This window comes from Patella vulgata, chromosome 5 (assembly GCF_932274485.2).
Source record: "Patella vulgata chromosome 5, xgPatVulg1.2, whole genome shotgun sequence".
In the NCBI taxonomy this organism is placed as follows: Eukaryota; Metazoa; Mollusca; class Gastropoda; family Patellidae; genus Patella; species Patella vulgata.
The window spans coordinates 9,946,551-9,965,867 of record NC_065883.2 but is presented as its reverse complement, the minus strand read 5'-3'; the positions used below and the strand labels follow the sequence as shown (position 1 = coordinate 9,965,867).

Here is a 19,317-nt window from a genome sequence, read left to right as displayed (position 1 = left end):
ATTTGTGCCTGACATTGTCTGTGATAGATGCCTTATTTCTAGGCTTGCTTACTCACCTGTTAAAATTGTTTTTACCAATCTGATTAAAACACAGATCCTATTTCATTTCGTTTTTTTAGTTCAAAATATCCTTTTACTTGTCTTTACTACACTAGGATCTGGAAAAGTTGTTATATAACCCGCGTTCTGGTTGATGTGAGGGATTAGCCAATGAAATTGTCTGCTACGGCGTGCTTTTGACATGAGCTGCATGAAACTTAGGGTAATCCACTAGAACCATCAATGCTGATTGGTTAATCAAATATCTGACGTCATAGGGTCAAAAGCCAGTCGTATAACCTCTGACCTGACCCTCCAAAACAACTGGTCACTGGTCAGATCTTCATATAGTGTAGGCCATCGAAAGTATATAAAAAACAAAATGAAATATAGATCTGTATTTGAATGAGATTGTGTTTTTACCAAAGCACTATTTATTTTTGTATGTATTATAAAAAACGTTATTTTACATACTCGAGTGACTATATACTGTCTCGTTAGTCAATGTGTGTTTAGATATTTTATAAACCTAATGATTGTCAAAATCCTAAAAGTAGCAATAACAAAAAGGACTTTTCACGTCCTAATTTTCAGCTTCATCCGACCTAATGAATACATGTTTAGATATTTTACAAAACCCAAGCATTGCCAAAATCAGGGGCGGATCCAGGATTTTCAGAAAAGGGGGGGGGGGCGTGCTGCCCCCACTTGGGAGTCAAAGCTGAAGATGCTTTGTAGGCATAAAACGGCGCATAATGACACAAGGACACAACAGGACACAGGGACCGCCGACTTACGACGGGGATCACTACCATTTTTAAATATTTTTGTTTACCTTTCCCGCGAGAATATATGGGGCAAAAAATTGTTTGCCACCGCAAAAAATAGGGGGGGGGGCGTGAGCCACGTGCGCCCCCCACCCCCTGGATCCGCATCTGAAAATACAAAAAATAGCAAGAACAAAAAAAGAGATTGTCACCGGAATTAATAAATGGAATGAAATAAGTTTTAAAATCCTACTTTTCTACTACCATCCATGCTAAAGAATATTATGTTTAGATATTTTACGAAACCAATCATTGCCAAAATACAAAAAAGCAGTAAGAACAAAAATAAGGATTGTTATTGAAACAAATAAATGAAATAGGGGTTAATGTCCAAATATTATTGGTAGCATATATAATTGTACACTGTATTTTACTCATTATAATCCTATACCTCTACTTAATACTTATTGTCCCCCGCCTTTCGAAGAAAGCAGGGGACTATTAAAATGGGTTCGTCCGTCTGTCTGTCTGTCCGTCCGTCTGTCTGTCCGTCACACTTTTTGGGACACAATAACTCTCTTCCTAATTGAGCTAGAATGTTCAAACTTGGTGTATGTGTTTATTAGGTCAATGCCTTGATGGAGTTCGAAGATGAGCATTTTCCGCTTAGGGTAAGCAGAGATAAGCAATTTGATTGGTTGATACTTTGGGGCACGATAACTCTGTTCCTAATTGAGCTAGAATGTTCAAACTTGGTGTATGTGTTGATTAGGTCAATGCCTTGATGGAGTTCGAAGATGAGCATTTTCCGCTTAGGGTAAGCAGAGATAAGCAATTTGATTGGTTGATGCTTTGGGACACGATAACTTTAGTTCTAATTAAGTGAGATTGATGAAACTTGGTGTATAGTTTCATTACAGTAATACCTTGACTAAGTTTGATAATGAGCATTTTCTGCTCAGGGTAAGCAGAGCGATACGCAATTTGATTGGACTGTTTGATTGTTCAATACTTTGTAAAAGATAATTTGTGATAAATTTATGTGTCCTCTAATTATTTTCCTATTTCGGCGGGGGACATCAGCCTCACTGTTGGCTTGTTATAATTGAAATATAAAAATCCATTATAATCCTATACTGAAATTTCAATTCCAGAGTTATTCCCCTTTGTTTGAAATCTTGTTAGCATCATAGAGGCATCTTTTATGATCTGATTTTTTTTATTTGATTATGTCTATACCGTTTATTTGCTTAATTAGATAATATCAACGTTTTTTACATTTAAATAACAGGGGGTACATGAGGGGGATGCAATGACTCGTTTTGTGTCATGAGTTTTTGCAGCCCCTTGAGTTTTTAAGCCCCTCTCAATGGTTTTCAAAACTATTGGCATATAAACAAATATACTGTGGCTCAGATCTTATGATAAAGGACCCATGTGCTAACCATTCGGCCATCCACTCCCACAATTTTCTTGGATGCAAATGATGTAATTATGTGACGATGCCTAAGAATATATTTGTATATATATATATTTAAATCATTTTATTTATATTTTATTGGGTTTTATTATTAATGTTTGTTTGTCTGGTATTAAATTTGTGAGATTTACAATAACAGATTTCTTTTTTTTTTTTTTTGGTGTGCTTATATATATATATAGAAAATAAAAGTATATTTTTTTTAGTTGAGTTTATGTTATTGAGATGGGCATACCCACAGTGACCTCTTGATTCAGAACCATCTTTTTAGAGGGAGAGAGAAGAGAGAGACATTTTGGGACTAACATGGTTCAATTTTATTTCAATAATTCACTTGCTCAGAGGGGTCTTTAGCAATGGGAGGAAACAGGACTTCCCAAACTCAGAAGGAGGGGTAAAGCCAACTAGACCAAGGTGACCCCCATGCTAGGGTAATCTACTCAAGTCAAGTAGAGGTTAGCCAGATAGATTTTTGATGGAAGGAGAAAGTCAAGGTGGTCAAGTGTGTGAGACGCTGGCTCGCTAACCTGGAGATCACGTGTTCGATCCCTGCACTGGCCGAGAAAATTCATCAGGTTTTTCCGACATGGTTTCCCCTTGTCAGTGGTGCAGGACAGAGGGCCTGACAAGGGCCTGATATGGAAAACCGAGGTCCTGTGTATACATTGGCGTGCACGTAAAAGATCTTTTGCGGTTGGAATTTGATACAAGAATAGGCCATAGTGCCGCTGCCTGGGCGAAATTTCCCTCATAGCACACTGTATAGCATATGCCCGTCTTCATTAGCCCAGTCGGAGTAGGACGTTAAACCCCATTTCATTTGATGGAGGAAATTACTGAGGAAGTGGGTGTGGTCATTTCCTGGTTAAGATACTCATCTTTAGTACATAGCTCAACATTTTGGAGAGAGAAGAATGGGGTTTGACATCCTCAACACAACCAGGACCTGGAGAAAACCCATGAGGTCAGGCAGGCATCCCTACTACTTGCCATGGTTCAATTTTATATCAATAATTCACTTCCGCGTAAGAGTCTTTAGCAGTGGGAATAAACTGGAGGACCTGGAGAAAACCCACGAGGTTGGATAGGTGACCCTACTCCTTGTCATGTCACATGCAAGCGGGGAATCGAAACCACACCACTTGACTCAATGACAGACCTGTTAACTCATTCGGCCACCTAACCCACCGACGTCTGTGTGGTTATTGGCCAGAACTTTGTAAAACACTTGATTCCAGTAAATATTAGTAATTTATTCACAGAAAAACAAACTACGCTGTAAAATATTACAAGAATTAGGGTGACCCATTTACTCACAGAAATACAGTCCACCGCTGATAGTTCGAGACTACCACTGAAGCGTGCACATTCGCCGTGCCGAGACCAACTTTCTGACAGTATGATACTATAAATAGCCATGGCACGTGCATTTCTCTACAAATCTATCAACTATTACAGCCGTAAAAAATTTATTGTAGACGATTTTGAATAGCAGTAAAATTAAGCTTCTTGGTTATTACAGCAGATTTAGAAATTACGTTCGTTTCATTTTTTAAATCGCTTTATCATTAACTGTACCGTTAAGAGCGGCATCTTTTGGTTTAGTACAAATAATATCTCTGAATCACTCGGGTTAGACAGGAACATGATACTAGCAGTAGTTTCATTTTACTTTTACAAGCTTCTTAAAACGATTGTTGAGCTACCTAACGTGCTTATTTCTAAATTCAATTTCTTGTTCTAGCTTTCTGTTATGTTTCGTAAAAAAGTAGTCTTGATTATCCCGACCTGTCAATCAGACGTAGAATGGTCGATAGACTGGTTATGCGAGACTAATTTCAAAACAAGGGCACGTAACCTATCTTTTACTCAAAAGTGTCTGGATGTTATGGACGACTCTTGGAACTAGTTTTCCGTCTATTATTTATACATGATTAATGGTCATAGCTTATTAAGTACAACATGATCGTTTATTTAGTGACTATAATTGTGTGAAACTGATTTGTGGCTTGGCATATATATAAATATTGTGGCGTAATTGTCGAGATATATGGAGATATTTATTTATGGTGGGTCACCCTACAAGAATCCTATGTTCCGACATGATCAGGATTCGCTTCGTACAATTCATATTCAAATTCTTCTTTATGATTTTCATCGTACAGTAACGCTATATAGTCTATTTCAAGATGAAATGTTCCAGCATTACCGTCGGATTGGTTGATTCCAATATAACCCACAGCTGTTTTATCCAATTTCACTTGTTTATCTTGAATTCGTCCCTTGTTCGACAGGTAAAATTTGGAAAGGGGTATCTGTAAAGACAAAATACACAAAAAATAAAGATGTTTATTGTCATTTAAAGGATTGTGAATCCCTTGCAAGCTACAATACTCTAGTAGTAGTAGTACCTTGGGTCTTTAACTTCAGTCACCTGTCCAAGCTTGTGGGTTTTCTCCGGGTCCTCCGGTTTCCTCCCACTACTAAAGACCCCTATGTGCAAGCGAATTTTTGAAATAAAATTAAATATGTTAGTCCCGAAATGATATAGTTTGTGTCGAGTGGACGTTAAACCCCATTTCTCTCTCTCTATAACATCAGATTCCACTAAAGTGATATCACAGACAAGACTTAAGAGAGCTGAAACTTCTTCCTGCTTTTTAGAAATGAATTTGCAATCTTTCCATTTGCGGCCTCTGGCCATGGATTGGTTTAGTGGGAATTCCTATTATGGAATTCCAACTGCCAAGGGAACTTTGTACACAGGACCTTAGTTTCCATACCCTCCGAACAACTATACGTTGTCCCTTGCCAGACCCTTTGTCCTGCACCACTGACAAGGGGAAACACGCCGGAAAATTTTGATGAAACTTCTCGGCCAATGCAGGGATTGAACAGAGAGAGAGAGAGAGAGAGAGAGAGAGAGAAATGGGGTTTAACGTCCACTCGACACAAATTAGGTCATTTCGGGACTAATATATGGTTTAATTTTATTTCATAATTCGCTTGCGCATAGGGGTCTTTAGCAGTGGGAGGAAACCGGAGGACCCGGAGAAAACCCACGAGGTTGGACAGGCGACCCTACACCTTGTCACGTACAACTGGGGGATTGAACACAGACCTCCAGGCTTGCGAGCCAGCATCTTTGCCCACTGAGCTACCATGGATTCGTGGCAAAAACATTGTACATATTTAGCTATCTGCCAGTACAGTCCACCTGGAGGTTAGAGCCACCGTGACTCTGTGGCTGAAATAGAGAGAAAGAGAAAAATGGGGTGTAATGTTCAAATTTGTTTAGTGTCTAAATTGTCCGAGTACATGAGTATATAATTTCACTTAATATTCATGAGGTAAGATAAACCGCTGGTGTGGCGGGAATTCTGGCAGTGAAAGCGTCGATTTGCGTGGAAGGCATATTGTCTTTTCACCGTGTATACATTATGTGTTTTTTATTTTAGTGATTTTAAATTAGTATGAACAAAAGTGACTCTAATGCGTGTATTAGGGATTTAGTGATAAGTGAATAATTTCATGTTATGAATTGTGTGTTGTGTTTCATATTAGTAAGTGACTTTAATTCATTTTGCAATGAGACATTCATCGTGTGGGTGAATAGTTTTCAAGCAATTAAGTGAGCTTTATATCTTCTGACTTATGATTATTATCATCAAAATATAGACTATATATATAGAACTTTATATACTTCAATATTAACTTTTGTAATCATTATATTGCTGAATATAAACTATTATTAATTATTAACTGTGTTGGTGTCTACATATATGTAAAGAAGGTTCTCACGAAGACCGCGTGTTAGATAAAAAAATTTCCCCTGCTCTGGGTGTAACCTTTCCTGTGTCAAGGCCACAACTTTGGTGGTTCTTGACAATTCCAGAGATAAGAAATACGTATAGTATAACGAGTGCAAAACAATAGAAGATTTCACGCACTATCGGCACAGTATAGCCATTTTTCAGCTATACATAATATGGGGTTTAACGTCCACTCGACACAAACTAGACCCACATGGTTGGACAGGCAACCCTACTCTTTGTCACGTACAACCAGGGAATCAAAACCATGCCATTTGACTCAATGACAGACCTTATGATACAACACGCATGCGCTAACCATTCGACCACACTGTGTGGCTGAAATATCGTACATCCATACCATATAGATGATAAATAAACTTGTACCTTAACTATCTGCCAGTACGGACCACCTCTAGTGTACAGATGATAATGGTACTCATCACTCCAATAAACATCAAAATGAGCGTCAACACCGAGTCGAAGCAAATAATGCCGACCATCTCCTCTAACTCTTAAAACTAAACAATTAAATGGTTCAAATTGATACGCCTCTATTCTATCAAATGCTAACTGAAAGAGAAAATAAGGAAACAAAATGAAATGGGATTTAACATCCTAATTTTCTGCACCAACCCGCAGGACTAGAGAGAGAGAGAGAGAGAGAGAGAGAGAGAGATAGAGAGAGAGAGAGAGAGAGAGAGCAGGACAGAGAGAGAGAGCGGGAGAGAGAGAGCGGGACAGAGAGAGAGAAGAGAGAGAGAGAGAGAGAGAGAGAGAGAGAGAGAGAGAGAGAGAGAGAGCGGGACAAAGAGAGAGAGAGAGAGCGGGACAAAGAGAGAGAGAGAGGGACAGAGAGAGAGAGAGAAGAGAGAGAGAGAAAGATAGAGAGAGAGCGGGACAAAGAGAGAGAGAGAGAGAGAGAGCGGGACAGATAGAGAGAGAGCGGGACAAAGAGAGAGAGAGAGAGCGGGACAGAGAGAGAGAGAGAGAGAGGGACAGAGAGAGAGAAGAGAGAGAGAGAGAGAGAGAGAGAGAGAGAGATGGGGTTTAACATCCACTTGACACAAACCAGGTCATTTAGGGACTAACGCATGGTTCAATTTTATTTGAATTATTCGCTTGCGCTATGTGTATTTAGCAGTGGGAGGAAACTGGAGGACCAGGAGAAAACCAACGAGGTTGGACAGGTGAGGGCCTAATCAAATAGGGTAACAGTATTTACAAAGATATGATCACTGGACTACCCTCAATCTCATTAAAATATTTTGATTGCCTCCATTACATTGAAATGGCTTTTGTCCCTCTTGAAAAATACATCTTTTCCTTTGTTTGTTTTCTACTGCTGCTAACATCTACCCACAGTTCCGAAGAACTTGACTCAACAGACCATTCGATTGGCTAATCTCTTACATCAACCAGAAAGCAGGTTATATAACAACTCTTCCAGATCCTAGTGTAGTGAAGATAAGCAAAATGAAATTTTGAACTATAAAAACTAAACAGAATAAAATCCCTGTTTTAGTCAGATTGGATTACCGTGATCCCTGAATGTTATTAGTACGTACCGTTCTAAATGGAGATCTGACAGAACAGTAAGATGGCTTTTTACGTAGGCCATCTTTCACAATTTCTCCGCTTAAAATTCCGCTAAATATTCCGGTTTTATTTTTACTAAGGTTAAAATAAGATTCACTTCTACCTGCAAAATAAAAATATATAAGTTTTATGGTAACATACAAAATGATAAATGAAAGGATATTTTCCTTTGCCAACAACTGAGCAACCGCAACACCCGAACAATTTAAAGACACAATACTAGTTCTCTTCTCTGACACAGGGGTGTGATGCAGTCTAGGTAGCAGTAGGTTTGAATATGAACTACAAACCCAAATGTAAAAAGAGAGAGAGAAATGGGGTTTAACATTCACTCGACACAAACTAGGTCATTTTGGGACTAATATATGGTTCAATTTTATTTCAATCAATTGCTTGTACGTAGGGGTCTTTAGCAGTGGGAGGAAACTGGAAGAGCCAGGGGTCTTTAGCAGTAGGAGGAAACCGGAGGACCCGGAGGAAAACCCACAAGGTTGGACTGGCGACTCTACTCCTTGTGACGTTCAAGCCACTTGACTCCATGACAGACATTGTAATTTTACCCACATGCATTAAACCACTAGACCTCCCAATCCCCAAAAATGAGCTACAAACCTCAACGTAAAAAAACCCCATCATTTTTCTCTAATTTTTCATGGTAATCAGTGTTATCAATATTTACATGAACCATTTGTTAATGAGTTAATCATCTAATGTGTTTTATTTTATATTAACAAGTCTTTACATTAAAATAAGACCATATGAAGAGTCCAGAAGAACGATCTAAGTCACATTTTTGTCTTTTCGCATAAAAGGCAAAACAGACTTTTGGACAAGAATGATTGACGCGAACAGAACGAGTGGGTTTAATTACAACTTCAAAATGATGTTTAATACGAATCATAATTACCAGTTTCTCAGTCAAATTAATGTCAAATAAAGGGTACGTTGGATGTACTTGTCCGGGAGGCCATTTCAGAAGGGCCTTGGTTCGATGTGCCCCTGGGGGTTGAGCCTTGCAGTTGTCGTCCTTAGGCTATAAGGAATACATATCCCAAGTTCAAAGACAATCCATTTAGAATAGTGGCCTGTAGGCACCTCACAGAGACACAAAGAAAAAAGGGTGTGGCTCTTCCCCTGGGAGTTGGACAATCACCAAAAAACAACAGGGGGCATCCTTAGGGTATAAGGAATAGGTATGCAAAGTTTCAAAAGGATCTGTTAAGAATTGCGGCCTGTAGGCGACACAAAAGGCACACAAAATTTGGGCGTGGCTCTGTCCCAGGGGGTTGGGCATGCACCAAAAACAATAGGGATCATTCTTAGGGTATAAGGAATTCATATGGAATTTTTTCAAGACGATCGATTAAGAATTGTGGTCTGTAGGCGACACAGACACACAAAAAGAAAATGGGTGTGGCTCTGCCCTTGGAGATTGGGCATGCACCCCAAACGATAGGGATGTTCCTTAGGGTACAAAGAATAAGTATGCAAAGTTTCAAGATGATACATTAAGAAATGTGGCCTGTAGACGAAAAACAAACAAATACAAGAAATGGGCGTGGCTCTGCCCCTGGGTGTCGGGCATGTACCAAAAACAATAGGGATCATCCTTAGGGTATAAGGAATAAGTATGTAAAGATTCAAGATGATCACTTAAGAATTGTGGCCTGTAGGCGACACACAGACACACAAAAAGAAAATGGGTGTGGCTCTGCCCTTGGAGATTGGGCATGCACCCCAAACGATAGGGATGTTCCTTAGGGTACAAAGAATAAGTATGCAAAGTTTCAAGATGATAGATTAAGAAATGTGGCCTGTAGACGAAAAACAAACAAATACAAGAAATGGGCGCAGAGTATAGGTGGGGCAGATATCAGGAAATTTCAAGTTAATATCCGTTTAAGATATTAACTTGAGCTTTTAAACTACATACTAACATTTTCAAATTACAACTTGAATTTAATCTTTTAAGATATGAACTTAAATATTTAAGATATGAATGATATATTTGCACAAAGTATTTATAGGGTAGTTATTTCCAATAAAAGTATGGCAAATTTGGTACACATGGAAAGTAAAGACGCCAAATCTTACTAGAAAAATACTGGATGGTGCAGGCATTGGGCAGGGATGTCAGGGTATTACTCACTGTCAGCCCGACGGCTTAATGTCTTCCAGATTGACTTAGGAAGCTGCTATTATTTCTTAATCAAACAGTTCAGAATGCGTTTGTGAGAGTACCATGCAGGGACTGGCACATGGTGGGTGAACGATTTTCACCATTTTTTTTTATGTATGATGGGTAACCCCTCCAAACTCCACTGCCACAATTTTAGATCAATCGAACCATTTTTAGAGTGTAGAAAAAAATATGAAATTTTAAGACCCCAAAAAAGCCAAAAAATCATCATTTTCAGGCCACTTTTCAATTATGGCATACAACTAAACTACGGCGAGTAGATTAATGAAACTTTATAGGGTAGCAGATATGGTTTGTGAGTATACATTCTGAAAGTTTGATGGACTTTCATCAAGCGTTTAGATATGTCATTTTATTCTATCTATATCTCACCCACTGCGGGTTTAAGCATTTTTTTGGAATGCTGACTGAAAAGGCAATAATCTATAGTATTAAGATCAAGAAAAAAATTGGGTGGCACTCGACCCGTTTAGTAGTAAATAATTTCCATTTTTGTCCAAAAATAACGCGATTTTCAACAAAAATGACGAAAAATAAACCGCTTTATTTACACACTGAAAAGTGTGACATGGCACTGGAAACCAAATTAACGTGGTTTCAGTTCCATTAAGAGCAAGCCATAATAGAAATAGAAATAAACAAATAAATATAAACGCATTATATACTTTCATCAAATAATTTACGTTTTATAGAAATAAACAAATAAATATAGACGCATTATATACTTTCATCAAATAATTTACGTTTTATAGAAATAAACAAATAAATATAAACGCATTATATACTTTCATCAAATAATTTACGTTTAAAAATGTTCCATTATCAAAACTACAAATACTTATTACCAATAAGTATTTCAAATTAAAAAATATCGCTATACTTTATTCTTATCCACCATCTAAATAAATATCTATCTATCCATTAACTATGTGTCTAATAAGTATCTACTCGCAAAAACTGAGCTCACAATTACACCATTAAAATTTTCAAATGATGAAAAACTTAATTTACAGTAAATTCCAAAAGAGCTGTTCTTGGTAAATACAATTAATCTTCTAAACTATTTTTCAACATTTTATTAATTCGGCAATATAATCTCATGATCTAGTAGAAGGAACTCCCGAATCATCAGTACCGGCCCTACACAGGGTTGCTGGAAGGCGGTTGCATGGGCATGGGGCATTATCAGGCCTAATAATCCAGGCAATGAATGATTTTATTGGAAAAATGATGTCAAAAATGAAATCATTTTCTTCAAGTAAGCGCCTTAGTGGCTGGCTGTGTTTTGTTGAGCTCTGTGTTTTATGTGTTTTTTATGTGGATTAATTGATGTGTTAACTATGATCTTTTGCTTGGAACTTTTTTAAGGCACTGCCGACGGGAATGTCTAAAAACTCTATAAAAAATTTTGTTACTTTTGGAACTATATGCATTTAAAATATTGATAATATTCTATGGATTTATGCAGTGAGGTATGTTTGCCACTAATTGGCTTAATCCCAACAGTGACTTCACACCTGTACAAACTATCTTCAGTGATCCATTACTAAACCTTAGAATTACGGACTCTTAGAAAATGTATTAAAGACAGAACGGAAAACTGAACGTGTATCAAGGACTACTAAGTTAGAGATACATCGTCAATTGTATGTTAAAGCGAAGTTCCAAACAACCAAATGTATTAGGGAAGCTAAACAAACTTATATCCTCAAAAAATTGCAAGACGCATCAAATAATCCTAAACAGATTTACCAGATTATCAACAGTTTAACTACCGGTAAACCTAAATCCAACAACATCTTACCAGATACAAATAACCTCACAGGACTTGCTGACAATTTCTCTGAATTTTTCCAGAACAAAGTTGAAAAGATAATGCAAAATTTTGACTCTAACAACATTACGGATTTAACTCCATTTGCTGGTAAGCCATTAAATAATTTCTCATCTGTCACTACCGAACAGATTACAAAACTTATCTCGTCGTCAGCCCCAAAGTCATGCAGTTTAGATCCAATACCGACGAACATTACTAAATCATGTATATCTGAACTTGCCCCGGTCATAACAGACATTGTGAACAGCTGTATTGAAATAGGTATAGTTCCAGATGAAATGAAACTAGCATTAGTAAATCCGCTTCTAAAGAAACCATCATTAGATCCAGATGAACTTAAAATCTATAGGCCAGTTTCCAATCTCTCATTCATATCCAAAATTATGGAAAAAGTTGTTGCCGAACAAATGATCTGTCATCTACGTTGCAACAATTTGATAGAGCCTTACCAATCTGCCTACAATTCCAAACACAGTACTGAGACAGCCTTAATGAGAGTACAAAATGATATCCTTAAGGAAATGGACGCCAATAAAACTGTATTTCTTGTTTTACTGGATCTTAGTGCAGCATTTGACACTCTTGAGCATCAAAGTGTGCTAAGACGACTTTCAGCAGAACTTGGCATCACAGAAACAGCTCTATCATGGTTTACATCCTACCTGTGTGGACGCTTCCAAACTGTGGTAGGTGGCAGGCATAGCTCTAAACCAAGTGCCGTGAAGTATGGGGTACCACAAGGCTCGGTCTTAGGTCCCCTGCTATTCACGACCTACACATCATCACTTGGTACTATCATACGCCACAATAACCAGAAGTACCAGTTGTATGCTAACGACACTCCGCTTTACACAGGCTTCGAACATTCCAATGAACAAGACGAGATTGGTAAACTGGAAAAGTATTTGTCAGAAATTCGATACTGGATGAAGGCAAATAAGCTGAAGCTAAATGATGACAAGACCGAATTACTTAAAATTGGAAGCAAATACCATGTCAGCAAAACAAAAAGGAATTCTTTGAAAATTGGTGACACTGTAGTTGAAGCGAACACTAAGTCTGTATGAAATCTAGGTGTACAATTCAATTCTCTGTGCGATATGTCTGATAACATTACATCTGTGTGCAAGTCTGTCAACTTTCATCTTCACAACATCGGTAAAATACGCAATTTTATTGACCAGCCAACAGCGAAAATGCTTGTTAACTCCCTTTTAACATCCAGAATTGACTACTACAACTCACTCCTATATAATTCTCCCAAATATCAAATTGGCCGTTTGCAGAAACTACAAATAAAGCTGCAAGGATATTTACCAGGTCGAAGCCATCTGAGAATATCAGTCCAATTTTGAAAGAACTTCAATGGCTCCCAATTAACTACAGAATCGAATTCAAGATTTTATCCATGACCTATTCAACTTTAAACTGTGAATTTGTCCTAGAATACCTAAAAGATCTCCTGATCCCATACACTCCACCCAGAACCCTGCGATCATCTTCAAGCAACCTGCTTGTTAAACCAAAAAATAAGACAATTGCAGGAACAAGAACCTTTAGCTATGTGTCACGGTCGTATTTCATTAGTGTCACTATGGGTCGCCCAAACTCTGCCGCGTGGCTCGCCCAAACTATTTACCTGTAATATTAAGGCTTGCCCAAACTGTCTACCTTCAATGCATGTGCATACAGGTAGTATATAAACTGACAATCGGGCAGGTTTAGGAGATGGATTATGACAGTTGGATTGGAGGACTCGATACTGCCATCGGGTACTTGGATGAGTAAAATCGTTATGCTATTAATTTTGGTGTCTTGGTTCCGATGTGCAGGTTTCGTATATTTTACTCATCGTTGTATATTTTGTTAGTATGAGTAAATATTTCATGTATAAATGTTGACTAATTTTACAGGTCCCCTTTTGGGTACCTACTGACGGATGTTAACTGTTCACTTCTGGAGTCGCCGATAAATGGTATCGTCGATGTATGGTTTTGCCGATGGGTGGACTGTTCTGTAAATGGTATCGTCTATGATTAGTCACCGATAAATGGTATCGTCGATGTATGGTCTTGCCGATGGGTATCGTCTATGATAGTCGCCGATAAATTATATCGTCGATGTGTGGTCTTGCCGATGGGTGGACACTGTGTGCTGTAAATGGTATCGTCTATGATAGTCGCCGATAAATGGTAACGTCGATGTATGGTCTTGCCGATGGGTGGTCTTGCCGATGGGTGGACACTGTGTGCTGTAAATGGTATCGTCTATGATAGTCGCCGATAAATGGTAACGTCGATGTATGGTCTTGCCGATGGGTGGACACTGTGTGCTGTAAATGGTATCGTCTATGATAGTCGCCGATATGGTCTTGCTGATGGGTGGACTGTTTGTTCTGTGAATGGTATCGTCTATGATTAGTCGCCGATAAATGGTATCGTCGATGTATGGTCTTGCCGATGGGTGGACACTGTGTTATGGGAATGGTATCGTCTGAGTGGTCGCTGAACAATGGTATCGTCGATGTATGGTATTTGTTAAATGGTGTCGATATATGGTGATGCTGACGGATGGACATTTTTCCCTAGCTTCATAATTTATATAGTGCGCGCACTTTAAAGTGTTCATTGTTATATTGTATTTTGAGTTATATAAAATGAATTCTTTTGTATTTGTATTTTGTATTCCCCAAAACCGTCACACCTCGCCCATCCTATTCATGAATTATGGAATAGTTTAAGTGAATCCCTGAAAAATGCATCACCATTAACTAGTTTTCGAAAAAACCTTAAAACCATCCTTTTCCAGAGTGCTTTCAAGTGTTGATTTATATATTGAGTGTTTTATATGTGCTACAATCGCTTGTGTGTAAAATGTATTACGTTTGTGTATTTGATTATTTTTCGATTTTACGATTGTGTTTGTAAAGCGCCACTGAGCAACTCTTGTGTTGGATATTCGGCGCTATATAAATGATCAATTATTATTATTATTAAGTTCGACGATCAAATTTAATATGAAAGAAATCTGTGCCAGTCATTTTGTCAAAACCAAATATTAGTTTTAGTAGTTCTCAACTTCCATTATTAATAGAATTATACTCAGCCCTGCAGTGAGTGAGATATAGCATCATGAAATTTATATGTTTTAGCATATAGCAAAATCTACATCTCAAAATAAATTCCTCATAGCCTTAAATGGTTTTGGAAAAATTTAATAGTCATATATATTGAAGTAGTATACAAGATCATTCATAAAAAAATGATTAAAAAAAATCCAAAAATCAATAGGCAATTTATGGAAAATATTTGAATTTAGGGCATTTTTTTTTAAAAAATGACGTTATTTTAACTCTAAAATGGCCATAGCTGGTTCTCCGTAACTACAAGGTTGATGACCCTCATATTTCATGTGGGGTATACAGGGTACCCAATCACCAAATCTGCAAAGTTTGGTCAAAATCGCCCGACATGGCTTGTGCCTTTTTTTTTTAAATTTTGCATGATTCTCTCGCAAACTCATTCTTAAGTAGTTTTGCAATCTGGTTAAAACACAGATCCTATTTCATTTTGTTTTTATAGTTCAAAATTTCTTTTAACTTGTCTTTACTACACTTGGATCTGGAAGAGTTGTTATTTAACTCGTGTTCTGAATGGTGTCAGGGATAAGCCAATGAAAAGGTCTGTTACGGCGAGCTTTAGGCGTGTTTTTCACGGAACTGTGGGTAATCCACTAGTAACATCAATGCTGATTGGTTAATCAAATGTCTGACGTCATAGGGTCATAAGTCGGTCTTTTGACCCCTGACGTGACCTATCGCTATAACTTGTCAGATCTTCATGTAGTGTAGGCCATCGAAAGTATAAAAAAATGAAACGAAATATAGATCTGTATTGTAATCAGATTGGTGGTTTTGGGAACATTGAGGGGTTTTAATGTACAATAGACCCTGCAATCAAACGGCGGAAAATAATTTGGCAGAAGATAATCAAAGAATTTATTTAGGCTTCAATATGTACAATAAATGGACAGTAAGTAACAACAAATACATTCTGCAATGAACCCTCCCTCAATCAAGCAACATGACAAACATGGCTTCTAAAAATAGATTTTTACAACTGCCGTGAACCATAGGGGATAGCTCCCAATAATCGGGAAAGCTTCGGGGTACCTTCGCCGATAATCAACATCATCGGGTGAATTTTCATGTCGGGAGATTCCAGTAGCTTCCTTGGTTACATATCGGCGGCACTTATGCCTATGTCCAACTGGAACAGGGAACAGGTTCTCCGGGTGTGCAGGGAAAGCTTCTGGCTCCTTGTGAGCCCTCAGGATAACTGCGAAAAATTTCAAAGCTTGCATTGAAAGTTTTTCCGACGTGTTCCCGACGTTTTGTTGGGAAAACTGGCCGGGGTGGCATCCCGGCACCTTTCCAGGTCCATGGGGAAGCTCTGGAAATGCTTCCCTGGAGCAGTGAAGCTTCAGCGAAACAATTTTTCCCGAAACTTTGGTGATTCCTCGGGAAGCTTTGGGGTTGTCGTGTGTCCTATGGAACCATCGGGAGGCCTTGGGATAACTGCAAAAATTTCTGAAGCTTGTATTGAAAACTTTTCTAATGTTTTCCCGACGGAGAATCTCCCGGGATGCTTCCCTGAAGCTCCTGCAGAATACTTTTTCACCCCGAGCCATCCCCGATTTAAATATCCTCGGTACTTCAGCAAGACATTACAGATGCTTCGGTAATGCCTCGAGGAAACAATTATTTCACGGAAGCTCCAGGGAAGCATCCCCGGAGTTTGCTTGTGGATCTGAAAAGCTCCGGGAATGCCTCCCAGGCCTGTTTTACTGACAATGCCTCCCGATGGGTCCACGTGGCTCACAATGCCTAAGGAGCTCCTCTGAGACACTGGGAAACCTGATCCCGACGCCTCCCGAGGCTCACCAATTTATATCTGTAGTACATTCGCAAGGCAAAATATTGCCTAGTGGTACCTACGCATTATTTTTAAGACAGTTGTAACTGGCTTAATACGCCCTAACAAGTGTCACTACTTGAAATTGCGCGACTTATTAATATTTCAATTGTTGATTATATATTTCAGCAATAATCTTATATGTTACGCCAGGTAAAAATTTCGAAACTTCAGTCAGAAGTAATATAATGACTAGATGGCTTGATTTTTAATGTAGCAGAAATAATAACTTGTTTCTCCCACGTGACCATATATGATGTGTATGGTAGAGATCGGTTAACTGAGGACTTGATACACTCGCTGTCCAATAAACTCTAACCGCGGACCTGATACACACAATCATATTTTTCCATTTTCAGATCACACACGAAAGATACACCCTAACTGTAGAATACCGCCTAACGTGGAGCACCTCAGATCGACCTTAAAATCAAACGGGATATTAAATCCGGGTTTCTGAACATCTTCACAGTCTTGGATTTAGTCCAAAAAGTCCTCGGTTGAACCGAGGACGTCCTTGGTTGACACAGGTCCGCGATTAGAAGGTGTGTATTCAGATGTGTGTCCTCGATATACACCATATACAAACATACACACACACACAGACAGGGGCGACGGCATAATACGTCCACGTATAAAAATTATCACAAACCTTGACAGACTTCCTTATCCGAAGATAGAACCCAACTATTCACTGCTCTTTGATGATCAAATTTAAATAAATATTCGTAATCGCCATGCACAGCTTGCTGTGGAGGATCTCCAAACACTCTTTCTCTTTCTTCTCTAACCAACCTTTTCACTTCTTGACCAAAATAAACAGCATTGTCTTTCACTTCTTTACGAAAATTTCTTACACCATCTCTAACTGTCTTCGTAATGGGTTTTCGTTTCTTTGGAGGTTGTAAACCTTCGTTTTGTTTGTCTTTTGTCAATGGATACCCAGAGGCTCGTTGACATAGGCCTAGATTTATATTAGTTTGTTCATTGAGTAGCCATTTTGTTTTGTTATTTTGTCCCAGTAAACAAAATCGACACAGTCTACGAGTTGCAATCAATGCCATGATTAATTATAATTGTGTTGTGTTATCGGATGTTTTCACTAATAAAATTCATTTGTCGTGTTGTCGGTTATAACACCGAAACTCGTTAAAAAAAAATATTCTTTCTGGTAAACTTCACCTGTTCGTCATATTGATATCTGCAATAAATAAGACAATAGACCAATTAAAGGAACATCGATATGAATATGTCTGCCTAGCAACGGCTTGACTGCCTTGATTAAAAAGAGATGATTTGTGCCTGTGTCAGGTACAGTCATATGCTTACTAGTAACTGTTGTTAGGTTAGGTGTTGAGGAAAATGAACAAGGAACAAGAATAAATACCAGTAGTTGATTTGAACGAAAATATGATCCAGTTTTTGTGCAGTTAATGCTGGTGTGATTCATGATAGCCAGATAGCACTATGTCCATCTTCATTAGAAATTTCCTAGAGAGAAAGAGAGAAATGGGGTTTATCGTCCACTCGACACACACTAGATCATTTCGGGACCAACATATGGTTCTGTTTTATTTCAATAATTCACTTGCGCACAGGGGTCTTTAGCAGTAGGAGGAAACCGGAGGACCCTGGAGAAAACCCACAAGGTTGGACAGGCGACCCTACTCCTTGTCATGTACAACCTGGGAAACAAAACCGCGCCAGTTGACTCAATGACAGAGCTTATGATACAACCCACACAGGCTTACTATTCGGGCATCCAACCACCAACCCCAAAAACTTCCTGTAACAGACTGTGTTTGGAAACGAGATCGATCTTTTGTGCATTGGAATTGATGGCAAAAATTGCAAAGTTTTACTTTACTAAAGGTTTACTAATTTACACAAATTTTCAACAATGTTTTACCGTATTGTTGATTCATCATTGTCCGAAATCAAGTTAATATTGAGTCTGAATCGTCATCAGACTGAGTCCGAATCGTCATCAGACTGAGTTTGAGTCGTCATCAGACTTGTCGAGTCCGATCCATTGTTAAGTGGGCTAAGTCCGAACTGTGGTCTGTGTGGAGTCTGAAAGGTTGTTGAACTGAAATGCTGTGTGGTGTGTGATACAAGAGTCAAGAGCTACGAGCTACATCTAATTAATGATTTTATGATATTCAATCTATTTTATTAAATATAAGTACATGTGAGGGCTATAGGGCTGATAAATGGTGAACTGATTTATATCTTTTCTTGCTAACTTTTAACTAGAAATGAATGCCCGTTAGCACCCCATTGACTAGAGTAAAAAAACAAATAGAGTAGAAAAGATACCGGTTTAAGCTTTTAACTTAAGTCACATGGCATTGAATGGATTTCGATATGTTGGTCAATTCTTGTAATGTCAGTCTTTGACATTTACAATCGAAATACCCTCCCCGAACTACAAAACAGAGATTCGAATATTACGAATAAAAGGCATTATATATATTGCGATGAATTTACCAATTAAGTCATTTTAATATTTCTAAAGTAAAAATAATACCACTGCCAGAGGTCATTTCCATCCCGGAAACATAGACGCGATTAACCTGTCAGTAAAAACTCCAAAACTCAGCCAATCAA

At 38.3% G+C, this 19,317-nt stretch overlaps 1 protein-coding gene across 3 annotated transcripts; it reads right to left on the bottom strand.

Moving 5' to 3' along the window:
* Positions 1–3,518: 3,518 nt before the first annotated feature.
* LOC126821954 (complex I intermediate-associated protein 30, mitochondrial) lies at positions 3,519–19,290 on the bottom strand. Of its 3 annotated transcripts, none has more exons than XM_056101164.1 (5): positions 19,198–19,290; positions 17,360–17,908; positions 7,667–7,800; positions 6,486–6,671; positions 3,519–4,601 (listed from the first exon to the last, which is right to left on the bottom strand). In XM_056101164.1, exons 2-5 carry the CDS (start codon positions 17,769–17,771, stop codon positions 4,377–4,379), a joined length of 957 nt encoding a protein of 318 aa, XP_055957139.1. In that variant the 5' UTR covers positions 17,772–17,908; positions 19,198–19,290; the 3' UTR covers positions 3,519–4,376. The 3 variants fall into 3 exon arrangements, with proteins under 3 accessions (XP_055957139.1, XP_055957140.1, XP_055957138.1); XM_056101165.1 differs by having other exon boundaries at positions 19,238–19,279; XM_056101163.1 differs by lacking the exon at positions 19,198–19,290 and adding an exon at positions 18,095–18,229.
* Between the last annotated feature and the right edge of the window lie 27 nt (positions 19,291–19,317).